This window comes from Paramormyrops kingsleyae, chromosome 2, assembly GCF_048594095.1.
Source record: "Paramormyrops kingsleyae isolate MSU_618 chromosome 2, PKINGS_0.4, whole genome shotgun sequence".
Lineage (NCBI taxonomy): Eukaryota > Metazoa > Chordata > Actinopteri > Osteoglossiformes > Mormyridae > Paramormyrops > Paramormyrops kingsleyae.
Genome location: NC_132798.1, coordinates 13,183,695 through 13,203,376, shown reverse-complemented (window position 1 = coordinate 13,203,376; position 19,682 = coordinate 13,183,695). Strand labels below are relative to the sequence as shown.

The 19,682-nt window shown below is 41.9% G+C and overlaps 1 protein-coding gene across 4 annotated transcripts in view; it reads right to left on the bottom strand.

Annotated features, from left to right (window-relative positions):
• Window positions 1-19,682, bottom strand: part of adgrd1 (adhesion G protein-coupled receptor D1) — a 69,997-nt gene that overhangs the window by 13,053 nt on the left and 37,262 nt on the right. For all 4 annotated transcript variants that reach the window (XM_023826987.2, XM_023826988.2, XM_023826989.2 and 1 more), the window contains 6 exons: window positions 13,846-13,949; window positions 12,958-13,069; window positions 10,842-10,995; window positions 8,563-8,629; window positions 6,481-6,547; window positions 4,971-5,062 (listed from right to left, as the gene is read on the bottom strand). In XM_023826987.2, the coding sequence (XP_023682755.2) occupies window positions 4,971-5,062; window positions 6,481-6,547; window positions 8,563-8,629; window positions 10,842-10,995; window positions 12,958-13,069; window positions 13,846-13,949 (596 nt within the window). The remainder of the gene's footprint in view (window positions 1-4,970; window positions 5,063-6,480; window positions 6,548-8,562; window positions 8,630-10,841; window positions 10,996-12,957; window positions 13,070-13,845; window positions 13,950-19,682) is intronic.

Sequence of the window (19,682 nt, the reverse complement as noted above, 5' to 3'; positions counted from 1 at the left end):
CCAATACTGCGCATGTATTCACATTTTGCGGCAGACTGTGATTCAGGGCATGGATGTCGTGTATCATCATTCATTGGTCACGTATTGTGAGATGGGTCATTGATGTTTATATTTATAGTTCAGCCGTCACTTTATTGTGGTATTTAAACCATATTGCTTTGCAGATTGTAATATCTGCATCTGTGTGCGCGTTGCTTTTAGTGCCGGTGTTCTGACAAAACATCCTACCTATCGAGACGTGCTATCGAGCCTTTCTGCGCATGTGCAGTTCCACCGTTTTGGGATTAGGGTTAGGTTTTTGGGGTTAGGGTTAGGGTAAGAGTTTTAGGGGGTTTTGGGGGGTTATGGTTAGGGTAAGAGTTAGGGTTAGGGCTATCGATTAGCACTACGGTAGGATGTTTTGATAAAGTAGGACGTTTTGTCAGAACACCGGACAGTAATCTTACACTTTCCCAATTGATATTGCTGAATAGATGCCTTTTCTTTAGAAATCGTAATAAAATTGAGGTGTATATCAATCTTGTGTACCCATATTGCTTATCAAGGGGCTGTGATATATGTACAGCATTTTCTAAAAAAAAAAAAGTCACTCCAAAATAATAGTTAAGAACTTTTATTTGCGCAACATAAACAATGTTTATGTTGTGCGGTTTGGCCCAAGATAAAACAATCGGTCGTCTGTCAGAAACAAATATAATTTGCTTCATTTAGCACCACAAAACACAGCTGCCATAACTGACAGGAGTGTGTGGTAATTACACTGATACAATTAAGAAAAGAAATGACTAAGGAGAAAAAAGCAGGCTTAGTTTAAGTAACTTCACAGCACATCGAACTGGGAGTAGTACATAATGGTAACATTAAAGTAATGTCACCTTTGACTAAAATTGATGGCCATACCCTGTATTTTACGTCGCTCCTTCTGAAGCACATTAGGCATTAAAGGCCTATGCGAAATAAAATCTTTTAAAGTCGAAGGACTTCATCATTATCCGGTTAATTCTCTTTCCTCTCGCTGTCGACATTATCATAAAAAATCAACAGACGATGAAATGTGACGCGATGCCATAAAAATAGCACGCCTTCTTCCAGAAGTCGCAAGCGTGCGCATGCGTAGTAGCGGAAGTTACATTTTCGGTAGTGACAGACACCCCTACCTATATCGCTCAATTAAGGCCGTTGCGAAATTCTTCTTCTTCTTGATTATTATAGGTAGCAATGTAAAAACAAATACTGCCATCTATTGTCTCGGAGTATGTTGACGGGTCCCGTACCGATCCATTATCTGGGATCTATTTGTTTTGACTTGCTGTACAGGGTAACCAATCAGATGTTACTCTCGGTTGACGACCCGCAGTGACCCGCCTACTGACTTTGATGGGTCACACTGACAGATAAAATTAATTCATGATGTGGTGAAAGTGCCAAAATTAAATAAATAGTGAAATAATTATAAATGACACATGTAATTAATTAATAATGATTTTATTTCTAATGCTAGATATAATTCATGGCACATTTAATTAACGATATTTTTATTTCCCATTTTAAATAATTCATGACACATTTAAGTAATAATTGATCTTTACATTTCCCATTTTAAACAATTCATGACACATTTAATTAATTAATTATTGGTGTATTTATTTATTTAATTTTGGCACTCTTAGCCCTCCATAAGTATGTGACATAGGGTTTTTAGAATGGAGCAAAGCTTTGTCGAGGGATTTCACTTTGACAGATAGACAGGTGCAGCCAGAAACAGTACGAAACCCCTGTCAAAACCATCTGCTCCCTTTTCACATACCACTTACATCGATGACAGGATGTAAATAACGCAACGCTAACATTTTACAATACACTTTCCATTTTAAAAATCCTTGATAATTCAATGTTTATATGGGAGTTTTCCCATTTAAAAAAAAAAAAAATCGATTTTTTTGTATTTGAGAAATTCCCCAAAATAAAAAAATCAGCCATCAACCAACATGATTCCATTCTTTATTTTAGAAGTCAAACAAGGGCAGAAGAAGTCTTTAAACACAGAGAGCCACTGATTCAAAATATGTAATTCATAATTCAATGCATGATGCATATTTACTGTCAAATGAACAATGTACAGACCCCAGAAGGGACATGTTGGGGGGAAAAAATCGGTAGTTGGGGAAAAAAAATCGTTGGTTGGGGAAAAAAAAAAAGACATGCATTTTTCTCGCAATACTTATCCATTACCATTAATAACTGCACTGTGTCCATAAAAAGTACAAAAGATGGAACTTATTTATGGAATAGTATAGTATATTACGTAAGTGATACAGACATGTCATGTAAAGTGTTATTAAACTTTGCAGGAACAACGCATACCCATGTAACTTCCATATTAGGTATTTCATACATATTTATTTATTAATAATTGCACTGTGTCCATTCACCACAAGTGACTTTGAGCAAAGTCACTGCTAAAATCACCCCCCCCCCCCACTCCCCACACTGTCCCCTTCGGAATTCCGTAACAATGGGACATGTTTTGGAAAAAAGAAAATCAATGTGCACATTTGGGCAAACTGCACTCGTATTATGGAATGGAGTCCTGCTTTAAAAAGAAAGAGATTAGTAATACAGCAGCTCCCATTACCACTAATGCATCAGTTTCAACACTTTCAAATACTTTCAAAGACCAGCAATCGTTACAAGCTATTTAAAACTGAGATTAAAGGACTGTACATGCTAGACCACTGTGTTCCCAGTAAGAATAAAACACTGATCAGCCCACAGACTAGACAGACAAGCTAACAACTTGTTTCAAAGCAAATCAAGGCCAGTTTTTCAAGACTATAACCTCACAATGCCACAGTTGTGTGACAGCCTTTGCTTGTAAATTAGAGTGTAGACGGGGAAAGCTAGCAGTGGCGTGCAGCATGCCTTTTCTTGCGCCAATGACTGACACGACATCATCGCTGGGAGCAGGTGTTGATATGTGTTAGGAAATATGGGATCATTCTGCGACAAAGTCCCCCTGGCATAAACATCCCCATCTGTGAAACCCCACACACCCCACACAGATGATTTCATGTCATTTTATAAAAAAAACATCCAGTTCTGCTGCTGTTCTGCAAAATATGGAAAAAAAAATTCTGAGTCACATCCAATTTCTACTGCTGGTCAATATTGTACATTCTGCCCTCTGGAACGCCGGCCAGATTTTGGCATTAAACTACACGAGCTACAAATCTTGCTCTGGAATAATGAAATTATGATGCAATTTCAGCAGGCACAGGGAAAAAATATGAATGCTACATATACGTGCTTTGTACATTCAGGCTTGATTTCAAAAGGGACTGTCAAAACAAGAGCCGATTCCACCAAAATCCATGGTCATAGTGCAAGTCCACTGGTTTCATGTTCTTCCTCTAGAGCAGGGGTGCCCAACTCCAGTCCTGGAGGGCCGGAACCCTGTGTAGCTTAGTTCTTTCTCTGTTCCATAAATGATTCAGCTCAAGAGCTGTGTCGTAATTAGCACAAGGAGTTGAATCAGGTGTGTTAAATGAGGGGAAACCCAAAAATGTGCAGGACTCCGGCCCTCCAGAACTGGAGTTGGACACCCCTGCTCTAGAGGTTCAATCTATGGTATTCATAATATATACAGGATGCTTTCACATCACCTTGTTTAAACTCGGAACGTTTCTTTTTTGTTGCAGACATACTGTGGCTCTGCATTTTGAATAAACTAAGAAGACCCCTGTCAACATACCAGCAGGCCCAAAGAGTGACTGGAAGCCACTTGGCATGATTTTGTTTTGCCTTAACAAGCCCATGTAAGGGTCTGTCTGAGAAGGAACTCTATGGTGTATTTCAGCACTAATTAGTTTTCATCGCCAATAAAGACCTCAGCATATTGATTCAGACCTGTAAATGTGTGTGGATGAAGAGATCTCCTGAATTCACCTCTAACAGAAAAGAGCGCCCAGACCTTCATCAGAGATGAGGACTGTTTTCAAAAACATTTTGCAGCTCCTTGTTCCAGAACGAACACTTGAGCATCTTACTCTTTCGATGCCGATAGATTTGTTCATGGATTTAGGTGCAAACATCACTCCTACACATGCCATCTATTTTTCTGACTACATATGCATCACATTTTCTTCATGAATGTATGAATTCCTAAGGCATTGCATCATTAGATGTATTATTGATTTGGGCTGTACAGGTAGGAAAACCCGAATTTTGACAGCCTGCACAAATGTGTAATTATTGCTAAAATGAAACATGTTGGTGGTCTTGGGACTTCTCACAGTGGCCTACATGCAGATCAAATACCTGGTGAAAATTCTAGTCTTAAGTCACAAGTCACTTGACTACTAAAATTTAAAAAGAAATAGTTCCCTCTTGCTGTCTATCATGATGTTTGATGCTGGTGATTTTAGCCTAGCTCCATGTCCCGATAATGTCAACCATTGGACATTTTATCAGCAATATACCAGGTTGGGCCACCCATGTCATTGCTATCACACCTCTGTAGTTTCCTCAGAATTAAATGAAAAATCATTCAACATATATTAAAAATGTATGAGCTTAAAATCTCTCACACACAACAGCGGATCAATCAAAAAGGCCAGTACAAATTCCCTGAAAGAATTCGAGGATGCATTCATCTTATGAATAGATGCTAGTCAACAAGTTCTTAAATCACTAGTCATTTCAGTAATTGTAATGCTCAATACACTGTCTCAATTTTTGACTGTCCAACAAGTGTTAAACTACTTAGCGAAAACCACACATAGACACACACTATTTTACAGTAGATACTCCATAAACTCTATGGTAAAGGGTCACGCTGGAGTTATGTTCCATTTACACGGGAAGCCAACATAATGTGAGAGATTTTACTCTTGATGAAGGATTGCAAGAACCTGACTGGCTGCCAATAGGGGGAGCAGAAGACGACGGAAGGATTATGGAAATGAACTCACTTGACAGCATTGGGGTCTCCATGCACCTTGTAGTTCTCTGCACTGATCCGGGAGATGATCCTCGTAACAGCAATAAGGATGCCGATGTTCACCTGATGCAAGCACAAAACCCCCATTACTATGACATGACCTCACACTGAATGAAGTGTTACAGAACGAAATGCTCGCGGGAGTGTCACACAAAAATGTTCTGACGGCAGAGCAAAAAATGATTGGTTCAGAGAGATAACCAATTAGATTGTAGAGGTGGTGTGTCCAAGCAACTACAGGAGGCAGGACCAAGACATCTGATTGGTTGGTCCACACCTTTTCTAGTTGCTTGAACCCACGTATTCTACAATGTAACTGGTTATCTCTCTGAACCAATCATTTTTTGTTCTGCCCTCAGAACATTTTTGTGTTACACTCCCAGGAGTGAACAAATTATTTATCTGTATTAGTTGCTCAGATAAAGTCCTAAATGAATGAATAAAATAAGTTGTAAAATTGCTTAAAATATGATTGCTGAGATGTTTATGGTAACTTTTACCCATATGCTTTCTGTAAAAAAGGTATTAGATATGTTGCATCTGACATCAAAGCCTGAATTGCTAGATTTGGTGCATTTTTAATTAACAGCTCTGATGTGTTATGTAACTAGCAAACTATCTTCACTATGACAACTAGTTCTACAAATTTAACCCTGCTTGGGAAACCTCTTAAAACGTCTTACAAAAGAATTTTACCAGAGGTCAAGATTCAGCAGCCAGTTAGGTTATGTCTGTCGATTAATTGTTTTAATCGGTATTCCAGATCGCCTCTGAAGGTGAGGACGGTATTGTGTAAAGCGACATGAGCAGAGAGAATGATTTGAGGCTGCTTAGGTCAGGCAGCAGAGATTGGAGTCAGGAGTTTATGGTTCAGGTCACTGATATGGAGATTGGTAGCTTGTCCCTTCATCAAACGTACAGAAGCACCACTCAGCTGTCCTGCCAGATGGATTATGGTCTTATTAAAAGGTACGGCGATGAAAGTAAAGCAGGCATTTTACCTGTACGTTGATCTTTTAAATAGTATTAAACTTATAGTGTTGCTACTCAAACCATAAAATCCTGTCCCCCCCCCGCTGCATTTGATAACATCGGTAAGAGATGCCTACTTAGGCCAGCAATTATGTTTAGGCTTCACCCAGCATTTACTGATAAAAAGAAAATAAAAGGCTTGACCACATGTCCTCCAGGCAGGATCTACTGAACAAGCGGAAAAAGGGGCATCGGCACAAGGCATTAATGTTGAGAGGGTATTGAGTGAGCTGCAATGGCCATAGACTAAATGCAGATGAAAAGAGCCCCGTGAGACGGACTGGCGTGTGCTGGTCTTAGAGAACGAAAACAACACTGGACAAGGAGCAGGGAACATTATACAATGAAATGGAAAGACATACACAAATAAAGGAAATAATGATCTCAGTGGAAGTTCAGTGAGATTCCCTAAGGTCGAATCAGGCTCAGATAATGGCCTAGCCTCTTACCGCTATGACGAACAGTGCCGGTGCCACGAAGGCCCAGATCGCTCCTTTCTCCAGTGACAACCAGCAGCTATGGGGAGAAGAATCCTAGAGGTAAACAGCTATTTTAAATTGCAGTATACAATAGACAAGACACGATGGACAGGACAGTACACGGGCCTCCCAAAACAACAATATTTACGCTGCTCTTCACCGTTAGAATGAAGCCGTGCTTAAGGATTCTCACAAACTTCAGTTAAAGCTGAGGCATAACCCACAGGGACATCGACGCTGTGATCAAAATCCTTTTTACTTTTTTTTTTTTTTTACTTCTATGGTTCTAGTTGTCATTCATGATACACTATTACCCACAGGAAACAGTTGCGACTTTTCGAACTACAGAACCTGCCCAAAGTGTTTCTAAGCTCAAGTTTCTGGGAAAGAGCGGGATGAGAGCACCCTTTGTTGTGACATATCTGCTCGACGTGATCATGAGGAGAATGCTTCTTGTGACAAGTTGAAAGTACCAATCAGCACCTGGTCTGAGTCTAGATACTTCTCCCTGAAGGGTCCTCAAACTCGTGGCAGGTATTCCTCATATATATATTTTGACCCATACTCCCTTTGACAAAGCTATAATTAGCAATGCCCATATTTTAAAGTTAGTACCCCATTACTCAAAGGAAGGTTTCATTACACTCATGCCAGTCTCAACATGGTCAGGAACAAAATTTGCACTTTGTGGAACAAGGGAGACTAAATTACAAATCGACATCTCCCCAGGTTTTCTGTTCATACCACTTTGTTTTTCTTGTTTTAATGACTGCAACATAACAGTCATTGCACAAGCACAACAAAACAAAAAAAAGATACAATCCTACTAATTACGGTCCTGGAGATGCAACCTAACGAGCTCATCTGACTGACAACACAAAGACCACCAGGTGATATTTTCACAAAGCCCAGTTTGAACATTTACATTTATTTTATTTGCAGGCGCGTTTATCCAAAGCATACAAGCAAAGGCAAATAGCACAATACAAACATACGGCTGCCAAGGAGTCAAAAAGGTATAAGTGCAGCTGGGCTGAGTTTCCAACGATCGCCCAGATAGAACTGCATAGGAGCAAGAGCTACACAACATCTTTCACCAAAGAAAGAGCCTAATAATACTATTAAATTATGAGAAATTAAACATGTAAAGATCCTGAAATGCCTTTAAAGTGTTAATTGTGTATTTAAAGATATCTTTTTTATTTGCCTTTTGCCAACACCTGGTGCCAGTGGGGGTGGCAAAGGATTCTGCGCCTGTGATTGTAAGATCACTGATTCAAATGCCGTATTTGGCATTGTGACATCACCCATACAATTACCCTCACTTGTACATCACTTTGAACAAAGGCATCTGTTAAATAACTGCAAAATCCTACAGTATAACTGGATATATTCGAGTGAAATATTTGTTTTTATAACTGCATGTACATACATAGGAGCAAAGAACTCTATCTGCGATGTGTTTGTTTCTGTCATCTTCTCTTGCATGCACATTCAATAGAATGTACTTCCTGAATAGATAATTTCCCCAGTGATAAATTTTTGCTGCTTTCGGTGTGTTACCATCGGTTTGTACAACAGTTATTAAACAAGACCATGTAGAATTTCTCAAACTGCCAAGTTAGGTTTTCACAAGCATGAGTGACAGCTCCTGGATATTCGCACCAGCTCTTCCTTAAACACCAGACACAGCTGGCATCTGTCAGCTGGACCTCAGAAGTCACTCAGAATGCCAGCTTCTGTTCTGAAGCAGTTTTGGGGGACATTCTATAATTGACTGAACCAAGTGATGTATTTATAAGAATGTATTTCAGTTTCCGACATATTTTACTGGCAGCAATGTCAGTCTGTTGACTGTCTGAGATTTATTTTTTGCATTTGTTTTGGAAACAAACGAAAGGGTTCAGCATCCCATGTGTCCTGTCATGCACCGTTGCCAGTTGGTTCTGAACAGTGGAGAATGTTAAAGGACCGTAAACAAGACTGAAGATGAGTAAGGCGGTCATACGCCTTTAGTCATCCACAGGAGCTTCTCTTGTCCTGGTTACTTACTTTCCTACTTCTCCATAGCTGCCCAGAGCTGATGTCACAGACACCACACAAATCACCAATGGAGAACCTGCAGGGAGGAGAGGAATATCACTGTCAGAGAGGGAGGGTAACAGAATCAGCATGGACAATTCATCTGCTCAAAGGCTACAGTCTAATAGCATTGTAATCGCATGCCAACCTGCCGAGACTCATTCAGCTTCTGACTTTGCCATTTACTTTTGGACAGACATGGCTTTTGCTGGACCTCTAATAAAGAAACTCCGGTTAATTATTTTACACAAGCTACAGAAGTCTCCACAAATGATTTCTGTCTTTCCAGGCCCTTCTTTTCAAACACTATATCACACTGCGCTCGGACAGGACTAGGTTGAAAAAGAACAGAATGGCAGAAACTTCAAAAATCCGGAACATTGTCCGCTTTTATTGCAATCAAATGTGAAGGCTTTAAGAGTATCATGAATTTAAGAGTTACAGTCTAACAGGCACTGCAATAAGGGCAACCAGGAAAATACTTGTCTTCTCTGCTGTTTATAACTTGCCAGATACACCTGTCCTCCTGAATCAACGAACAAATCCAAGCACACGGAAGGGTTTGACCAGATGTCTCCCTAATCTAAGCATTTTATCAAATATAACCTCATACTGAATCACTGAACACAGAATCTAACCCTAACCCTAACCCTAACCCTGACTTACTATTAGGGGTCCATAAGCCTCAATCTGAACTGAATGGCTTAGTTGTCATTGGCTGATTCATTGCAAACCAAACAACCAATCAAATTTGTACTGTATTAGGTATTTTGTGCTATTATGCTGAAATATTACTAGCTTCTCAGCACAATCGTCATATACATATAAATACAAATAAAAACTGATGTAGGTTTTAACATAATTTCCTGAAATGCAATTTGCTTATACAGTATGATATACGAATATTATAAGATAAGTAACCATTGCTTGAGGAAATTGAACAGACCACCTAAAAGAGCATAGTGTCTTATCTATGAGAGAAAGGTTCAATTTAAGCCATCACACGGCAATGAGGCTAATAGGCTACTTCAGGCTCATGGTGATTTTCTGGGTGCTCTTTCATAATGACGTATGAACTGCTCCAGAGCGTAAGGAAGACATCCTGCTCCACTCTGTCAGCAGAGAACAAGCGAAGGCCTTGCAGAGTTTGCAGCCCATGTTCCGTGTGAAAACTAATGGCGTTGAAAGTATGTTTCAGCCGCGGGACCTTCCATGATCATGACAGGGAGCGATTCATCTGCACAGAACTACCAGGACCCTGGAACGGCCCAATAATTTACACCTTGGAGCAGGTTTTTAAATTTACTCATTTACATACATCTGGCAAAACGACTTTTGCCCTAAGGGAGAAGAATCCCTCCACTGGACTATTCAAGAAATGGCAACAAAGTTCAATACTTGATTCATATTTTTCATAGTAATAAAAATATACTGGATAAGAACTTTTCAGCTGATTTGGTTCATAGCTGTGGGCTCTGTCATGAACTTGGGCTCTGTGCTCCAGGTCCAGATAAGCTCCAAGTTCACCATGATATTGTACTATTTGGAAGTGGTAGGAAGATGGATGGATGGATGGATAGATGGATCGATGATGTGGACCGAGATGTCTGCACTACGCTGTTCTACTCAAGCACACATGCTTTACCTATCTTTTGAGATGATCATATTAGAACACGAGAAAGATGGAAGAGTTTGCAGGTTGATCTTAGTACAGCATCTGGAGTGACAACAACATCCCATTTCCCCGGTGAAAATACAGCATCAATGTGAGCCACTGCTACTGCTTTGTAACATGTTCATGAATTCTCAGTAGATTAGCAGAAAATACTCTTCAGCTTCTGGAGAACACTCCAGATTAAGCTACTCTCCCCCCTCCCAGGACATAGGCTTCAAGATAACAAGAGGATACAGCAGCTTTGTCTAGCAGTAATAAGAACCACTGAGAAGAAGCTTTTCCTCAAATTACCCGCTTCCCAGCTTTCCAGTTTGCCCCATTTTGTCCTTATTAAAAACCTCAATTGATCTGACGGACAGCAGCTAATGTAGTGAGTAAAAAAAGTTGCACAAATGAAAGCCTAATCTAAATTAAACTTGCTTTAGTATTACACCAATTTGTATCTATATAAAGGGGAAATAATCCTCACGTGTAGAATGACACATAATTTGGGAGGGGGTGGTAATGAATCCCACAGTATTTTAGCAAACCCTGTGTGCCCCTGTCATCCTCAGCAGTGGGCGGGGACACTCACCCCAGCCAATCCCATAGTAGTAGTAGTTCTTGCTGCCCTCTGAGCCGAATACCTTGATGACCATGCTGTAGAGGTGCAGCCCCTCCACCAGCATCCAGGCAAAGGCGCTGAGGAAGAAGAAGTGCAACAGGATGGCCAGCACTTTGCAGGGGAGCTGCGGGACGAGAGGAAGGGACGAGGAGACCCCGTTAGCCGACAGCTATCCTGACTGTCGACATCCATCATGGGAGGCGGAGCTAAGTGCCAGTTCCTATTTGTGTCATTTCCTACTACCTGCTCCTTGTTTTTCTTCATATAGTTGTCTTGGCACAAAGACTGGAGCCTCCAAACTTTTTTTCAGCCCCGTGCGCCTTTTCTTTGTTGTGGATAACAAATAGGTTGAACCACCTTTCTGTTCCCCGGCAAAGGCCAGTTGCAAAACTCCTAAGGTTATCTGGTTCTGTTCCGAAAGGCCTTCCCAAACTCAGCCTCCCATGACGGGCAGCAGCTCCCCCCCCATGACCTTTAATTCATTTCTCTGTTAATTAGCACATAACAAGCACAATTAGCCTACAGAATGTCAAGAGGAATCATTATTAGTATTGAGAAAAATTCTTTGCTAAATTGCAACCCAGGCTAAGCAGTTAGACTGTGAGGAACCACCATGTGAGCCCAGAATTTATGGACTAATGACGTTATGATAGTCGGCCTGATAGTCTGCCCTGGAAATGGCCCTGTCTCTGGGCGGCTCTTCACTGACCCTCTTAGCTTGTGAGAGCTGTGTGTGTGTCACTGCCTGGGGTACCTTAAAACAGTTCAGCAATGCGATTGTGAGGTACTCACCTCGCGGTTGGGGCTTTCACACCACGGCTCTCAGAACATCACACTCACATACAATGAGAGCGCAGCTCTACAGCAATAAGTCACACATTTTTGGTTCATGTCCCTCCCCGGCCACATGCCCTATGCTGCCTGGGACAGGCATCCTCCCCCCCCCCCCCCCCCAGGATGGAGGGATGTTCTGCAACAAGTAATGCAATCAGTATTCACTGCACTGGAGGAATAAAATATTTTATGTTAATATCCTGGTTTTATGTTCACTGAAAATTCACAACAATTGTGACTTGCAGGCTACTGAAACAGGGTTGTTCTTTCAGACTGACTAGATAAAATGTGAAAATATTCTGTCCCTATAAAACCTACTGCTACTTATAACAGACACGAGGTGTTTCTCACGAGGGTCGTGTTGTGATGACTGTGTGAGTTCAGTGCTTGTTTTAGCATTAGGAAGACATTCTCAGAGTTCACACCCTGCTGGCTGCCACACGTCTCTGATAGTCACACGGTCACAAGTTTGTAGAATTCAGCATTTTAGAAACTATGTAACACGAGATTAGCAGCAGCATCATCCCTATTAATCATGAGCACAAACAATCAACATAAGCTAACTGTACAGAAAACTGCAAATTAAGTCTTCATATAAGTCCAACTTTTAGAGGTATTTTTTTTTGTGTGCACAGCTCACGAAGACCATATCTAGGCCACAACACAATTTTCTAATTCACTCATTTCTCAATTTATTTGTATGCATGATGCATCTGTGAATTATATATATTTATTTATTTCCAACCTGGTTCTGTCTCTCATTAATGAAGGGCTTCTTCCTTGCTTTATGGGACTTCAGTCCTGCTTCTAGCTTTGATAGAACTGTCCTAGCAGTGCACTTCACACCTGCACTTAATGTTTCCCATTACGTTTGAAGGTCACTTGTTGTTATCCTACAATTCATGAGAAACTGTGCAATAAATTAGCGATCATCTCTGCCATTAGAAAGTCGTTTCTGCCCTTTACCTGGCTTGTTCTTGTGTACTGCTGTCTTAGAAGTTTTGAAACTGGAAACAACCTGCTGCTCAGTGTAGCCTTCTGCCAGCAGAACTATGATTAAACCAGGATTTTAAAATGCAGATGTTTAAAAATATAGAGTAATGTCTTAATGTTTTCTGCGGCTGTATTGTGCCTTCTTGAGCTCTGACACCATTAAATGTGTCCCAGCTGGGTCAATAGGTGATCACTCCCTACAGAAAATGTCATCCTGGGGCAGACCCATGGTGTTGAGGTGTGGAAGGCTGATCCTTACCGTCCCCACATCAAAGCGAAAGCTGACAAGCAGCAGGATTTGTGCCACCAGGATGGCAAAGGACAGGTTGGCATGGATGTGGTAGCGCTGGTTCCTAATGGTGCTCACCGATCTGTAGGGGGCGACAGAGAGACAACTACAGGTGCTTGAAATATATGTAAACAGCCCACCCCCATCAGAAAAAACATTATTTGCCTCCACTCCTAAACTGTTTCCAGATTTTGTTACTCTGTGACGTGTCCACTCCCCAATTTTGACATCAGAAATACGACTCATGTTCAAATATCACATTTTTTGAGAATTTGAAAAAACTCTCGCTGTGACCATGTCAAAAACAGCACGTACAAATTAGCAGTTACACCAAACCCAGGCACCTCTCCGTCTATCACCATGAAAAGGAAATATTACACTTACAACAAAGAGTCAGTGTTCTGCAGTTAATAAAACAGGCACCTAGGGAAATAAAACATCCCTTCGCAGCAACCATAAAATTGTCATTTGAAACACAACACAGTATGACAAAATATAAATTTTATTCAAAAGATATAGTGCTAGCAAATACAAAATGCATTTCTAAATGTGTAAACACAGTCCCTCAGAACATCCCTGGCTATGAAGCTTGGAAAACATTAATACTGGTGTACAGTACTGAGGTCCAGGGCCCATTAGGTTTGAAGCACTGAAGCACCCAGTGCCTCCCAGAGATCCACATATTCTCCATTTGTGCTGTTTTTATGAAAAAGTAACTTCTGAAATCGAGCGCCCCCATGCAGCGCCCCCCCCCCCCCCCAGTGGCTGTTCAGAGGGAGAAAACATTCAAAAAGGCAACGGAGGATGACTGGCACTAAATCCTATGCTTGGCAACATCTCAACTGCCCACCTACTTACGAGAGGATGGCGAAGGTCACCAGGGTGATGGCCAGACAGAAGATGGAAATGGAACAGCCGATATAGCTGATTGAGGACAGTGCCACCTGGTGGGCCGTTGTGAGCTGTGCAAGAAAAGGGGATTGACACTTCAAATGGCATAATGACAATATTAAACAAATGAGGGATTTCATCATCTCTATAAAACAGATGGAATGTAGTGATACCTTGTGTCTTCTGAACTTGAGATCCATAATTAGTCTTTAATTTACAGGCAGATTAGAGAATGAGAATGTACCACCAGTTATCTATAACCAAAAGACGGATTACCACTCCATGGTCATTCTTCACCAGTTACTGTCTTCCATCACTGAGACATTTCTATATACTGTATACAATTTGTTCTTTGTACTTTCCTTAGGCACAGTTTTTCTTCTTTGAAGAAGTTAGGGGACAATTTCTTTTCCCTGTTATTTTGTCCCCTCACCCTAGGATCTGGGAAATTCCCATAAATAACAGTAAAACTGTTCTAAGACAGACTTTCTAGTGAAAACCACACTATATTGGAAAACGCTGAACTAATTGATTGAACAACACAGTTTATGGGAACCAGTTGGCCTTTTTGCCCCGTGGGACACATTCTGTTCCTGTCTGTCACAAACCACCTGCTGATTCTTCTGCCTGTGCACTGCGCCTTCCAAGTTGAGGGTTAATGTAAAAGGTATCAGTGTGTGGCTCAGCAGGTAAGGACATGTGAGATCGGAAGGTTGCTAGTTCAAGTCCCACAATCTGCCGTGTGATTTCGCCTTTGAGCAGGGGCCATTAATTGTGAGGGAGGGGCTAATTCTGATTTCTAAACTGTACTTCACTCTGGATAAAAATGTAAGAGCTTAGCTTCCTTCTGGAAGCAGGGCTATGAGTGTTTCTGTTGTCATGTTCTAAGTGCCTGCTTTTGTAATCGTAACTGTGAAAGGCTTAACTGCCAATCAGAAAATTGTGCTCCCGCCCTCCTACCTTGCATGACTTTCCTGGCAATTTAAAGTCACCATCATCATGCTGGTGGTTCTTAAATGAGCACAAAATAAGGCAGGATAATTATGTAATCAGTATAACAAACAAGACGATAGTGAACACTTAACCCCTGAACAGGCTCTGTGTCATTGTAGGAGATGTTAGGCTTCTCATAGAAGGCGCTGATGAAATTCTGCAGAAAAACCGGTGGTTCTTCGTAAAGTACAGAACGGCGAGCGTGATATTCTGCTATAGGAATCGAAAAAGTCAAATGCAGCTTGGATTCTGAATCTTCTGTCTACACAGCTAAACAATGATCGACACAGTAGCAGTAGCACTTCTTATGATAGAAAAAGGAGAAGCAATCAAGCGATCAGAAATGTGAACTGCCGAGAAACCATGACTTTGGGGAACTGATGAACGAGCCGTGGGCCCGGAGCATGTACCGCAGAGCCGGGCGTCTTCATCGCTGAGCGCCCTGCCTCAGATGTGTGACGATGACTCCAGGAATCTTGTTAGCGAGCTTGCGGCTAAATATCCGTGCATGACTTCTGCCCGAGTTCTTTCACAGAGTGCAGTTATAGCATTTAATGACCCAGGTCAACACAAAACCCAGAAGCAAGCTTAACAGTGGGATAAATTATACCAAACCAGAAACCTAAGAGGTGCACCTTTTTTCAGTTTGTGTCACATTTTTAAATTCCTTTAATTAAGCAAAGTCCAGCCATCAATCTTCCTGGTTGGGGTCGCGGGATTCAAACAGCCAGCTCTGTAATATATATCACAGTCGCAGCTAAAATTAATCTAACGGCAATAAATCAAAGAACAGTGGGTGGATAAGCCCTCAGCTATAGGACTCCCATGGAACAGAATCTAAACCAATATACGAATGACCCTTGTGGCATTTAAATCCAGAGTGAGAACCTATAATGTTAGACTACTTTAATATTGTTTGCTGCTTCTGTGTGTGTGTGCGTGAGTGTGTATGTGGGGGAGGGTGGGGGGGCATGGATTACGTTTATCAAAACCTGTTATTTTGACATTGTGGGGACCATTTTTTGAGTCCCCACAAACTCTGTGAATGCAATCAAAAAAGCCAAAGGTCTCGTATTTTGTTTGGTTTCTTACGGTTAAGGGCTGGGTAGGGGTTAAGGCCGTCATGTTGGGATTAGAGCAGGGGTGTCAAACTCCAGTCCCGGAGAGCCAGAGCCCTGCACAGTTTTTGGTTTACCTTCATTTAACGCACCTGATTCAACTCCTTGTGCTAATTACCACAGAGCTCATTAGCTAAATCATTTGTGGTGGAACAGGGAAAGAGCTAAGCTACACAGGGCTCCAGCCCCCCAGGACTGGAGTTTGACACCCCTGGATTAGAGTTTTCCCCATTTAAATGAATAGAGAGTCCCCACAAAGATATAATTACAAAAATGTGCGTAAGTATGTATTACAAACACTGACAATGAGCTTCGAAGGTGGGACACTGGATCCACACCATCTCTCAGTGTCACTGCCTCCCCAGTGAAGGGCCAGACAGAATCCCTCTGCCACGCTGATGATCTTTGTTCCAACAACACCTAAAAACTTGCTTTCGACTTGTTTAAAGTTGACATGCCAATTAGGTGTGTGCACCCCACTCCCCCAAAGCTCTACTCACACTTTCAAAACTTGTATGTTTTAACTTCTATAGTTTGCTTTGATGTTACTGATGTTACAACTTGGGCAGGCATTTCAGAGCAGCTACTTTGAGGAGGGCCCCACATCGTGAGTAGTGAAGCTTTATTAATCCCTCTGGGGCAGTTCTCTTTTACCAACCCCATCTTGCTCTCCATCAGACACACATGCAGGTGAGAGCAAGTATTGGGGGTCAGACTAAAGGGTCAGTTACTTTGCACCACCTAGGTAGCCAGGGCCTTACTCAATGGCACCCGGATATATGACTATTCAGCCAAGGCCAGGCTCAAACCCCAGCACAAACAGAATTGAGGCAAGTGTAAATGATCACGGAAAGCCTCAGACATAAGAGTAGCCAATTAAACCGCCACAAGCACAGATGCAGACTCTACTGCACTGTGGCTAATGACTCTGTACAGGCTCATGTAAGTTATTGCATTCTCCATCTTCTGTAACAACAATACAAGCTAAACAAACTAACAAAGCTTATCGTCCATTGGATTGCAAAGCAAGCAAATTGTGTCTACAGGTTCTCCAGAGTAGGGCAAATAAGAAGAAAATCCCCTTTGGATCTTGGCAGGAACTGCTGGACTGTATATCCCACCTTTGGGTGTTTACTGGAATACGTTTAAATGAGCAGATGAGGAAGTTCTCCTGACCAGTGGCTGATAGCTCCCAGCGACGACTGCATGTGTAACACCAGCCAGCAGATTCTGCTCACTTACATTACATATTTATCTGACTCTGTCTTCCAAAGCGAAATACACAGGAGGAAATCTTGAGGTCAGAACAGGGTCGACCAGCATCTCAGGAGCAGTTTGGGTTAGGGGCCTTGCTGACGGGCCTAACAGTGAAACCATTCCCCTCCTGGCCACGATATATTCGACATGATCTTCCCGACATGGACACTAATAACTATCCCATAGAGATACACACAACTCACATCACATTGGGTAAAGTCTCCATTTTTTGTGGTTGTTGTGCCTATTTTGTTGACGTTTTTACTAAAATATCACTCCTGCGCATTTCATTTCAAATAAACACTTAAGAAACAGAAGGAACACTGGTGAATAGTTAAAATTGTTTTTGCCGTTTGGTAATACCAATTAAACTTAAAAACCAAACCAAACATATTGCTAAATATTTATTAATCCATTATTCCACAGTGGCTGTACAAGATTCTAGATGCTCATGATATGTTTCTGCTGTTTAAAAATAACAAATACACATAAAACACAGCCATTTATATCGAAAAAATTCAAAAAGTTTCTCAAAAAGTACATACACTGCTCAAAAAAGTAAAGGAACATTTAGAAAACACATCAGATCTCAATGGGGATAAAAATAATGCTGGATTTCTATACTGATATGGACAAGGTAATGTATTAGGAACGAAAGGATGACACATCATTTGATGGAAATGAAAATGAACCTACAGAGGGATGAATTCAAAGACACCCCAAAAATCAAATTGAAAAAATGATGCAGCAGGCTAGTCTATTTCGAAGAAATTTCATTGCAGCAACTCAAAATCGTACTCAGTAGTTTGTATGGCCCCCATGTGCTTGTATGCATGCCTGACCATGTCTGGGCATCCTCCTAATGAGATGATGGACGGTGTCCTGGGGGATCTCCTCCCAGATCTGGACCAGGGCATCACTGAGCTCCTGGACAGTCTGAGGTGCAACCTGGCGGCGTTGGACGGCCAAAACATAATGTCTCAGGGTTGTTCGATTGGATTTAGGTCAGGGGAGCGTGGGGACGTCAGTGGTATCAATTCCTTCATCCTCCAGGAACTGCCTGCATACTCTCTCTCCACAGCTTCTCCAGACCCTTTCACGTCTGTCACATGTGCTCAGGGTGAACCTGTTGTCATCTGTGAAAAGCACAGAGTGCCAGTGGCAGACCTGCCAATTCTGGTATTCTATGGCAAATGCCAATCGAGCTCCATGGTGCCACAGTGCCAGAGACATTCACACCAGTGGTCTGCTGGAGGTCAGTTTGTAGGGCTCTGGCAGTGCTCATCTGGTTCCTCCTTGCACAAAGGAACAGATATCAGTTCTGCTGATGGATTAAGGACCTTCTACAGCCCTGTCCAGCTCTCCTACAGCAACTGCCTGTATCCTGGAACCTCCTCCATGCCCTTGAGACTGTGCTGGGAGACACAGCGAACCATCTGGCAATGGCACGTATTGATGCGCCATCCTGGAGGAGTTGGACTAACTGTGCAACCTCTGTAGGGTCCAGGTATCACCTCATGCCACCGGTAGTGACACTGACCGTAGCCAAATGCACATTTTCTCCTTAAGTTCACAGTTGAAATTCATCTCAAAAACGAAATTTCAACTTTCCTTCGGTAAATTGTAGCACGCAGTTAATATTCAGGGCAAATTGCATGTGCATCCAAAGTGTAAATATAGTTTTCAATACATCATTAACATCGCTGGAACCACTTTGTAGGACACCAGTCAGATCTCATCAGTTTGAGAGAGATCTTAATTAAGGTTTAAACTGGCCTTGTGAAAATATTGCCCTACGGCCCGGGTATCACCAATCTGATGGGCTCACTGGGGCATGGAGCTCAAACAAGCTGCATAATTACCGGGGCGGTACTATCCAATCAGCATATGCAGAGCCAACCATGCCGCCTCTGCTTGCTTGTGACATTAGGGACAGCTGGGGAAAGAATGGAGGAAACTCCACAGAAGTCCTGCTTACCTGTGCTTCATGGTTTTTGATGCACAGCAGGACCAGACAGAGGACCATCCCTTCCGGACTAAATGTGTCTCAGAGTGTAAAGTCCTTAACGAACACGAACGAGTATAACATCCTAGCGTGAAAACCACTGGTGTGACTTTTTTTTTGTTTCATTAGAAGCTCATACCATTGTATAAATCAGTGATATGAAGCATTGTTTCTTGTCAACCCACACTAATTAGTTGTTTGATAATTAGCAATTGTAATGTATCACCAAAATACTTGAAATGGCTGTGTGGGTTTTTACAGCGGGCAGTTCTTAGGTTGGCACAATGGCTCAGTGGGAGGGGTCTTGTAGGGTCACACCCCTCAGGGCTGTATGCGTGTAGCGTTTCTGTTTCTGTTTTCCCTGTGCTGTTTGGGTCGACCCCTAGGTTCTCTGATCTCCTCCTACAGTCCAAAGGCATGTAGGTAGGCTA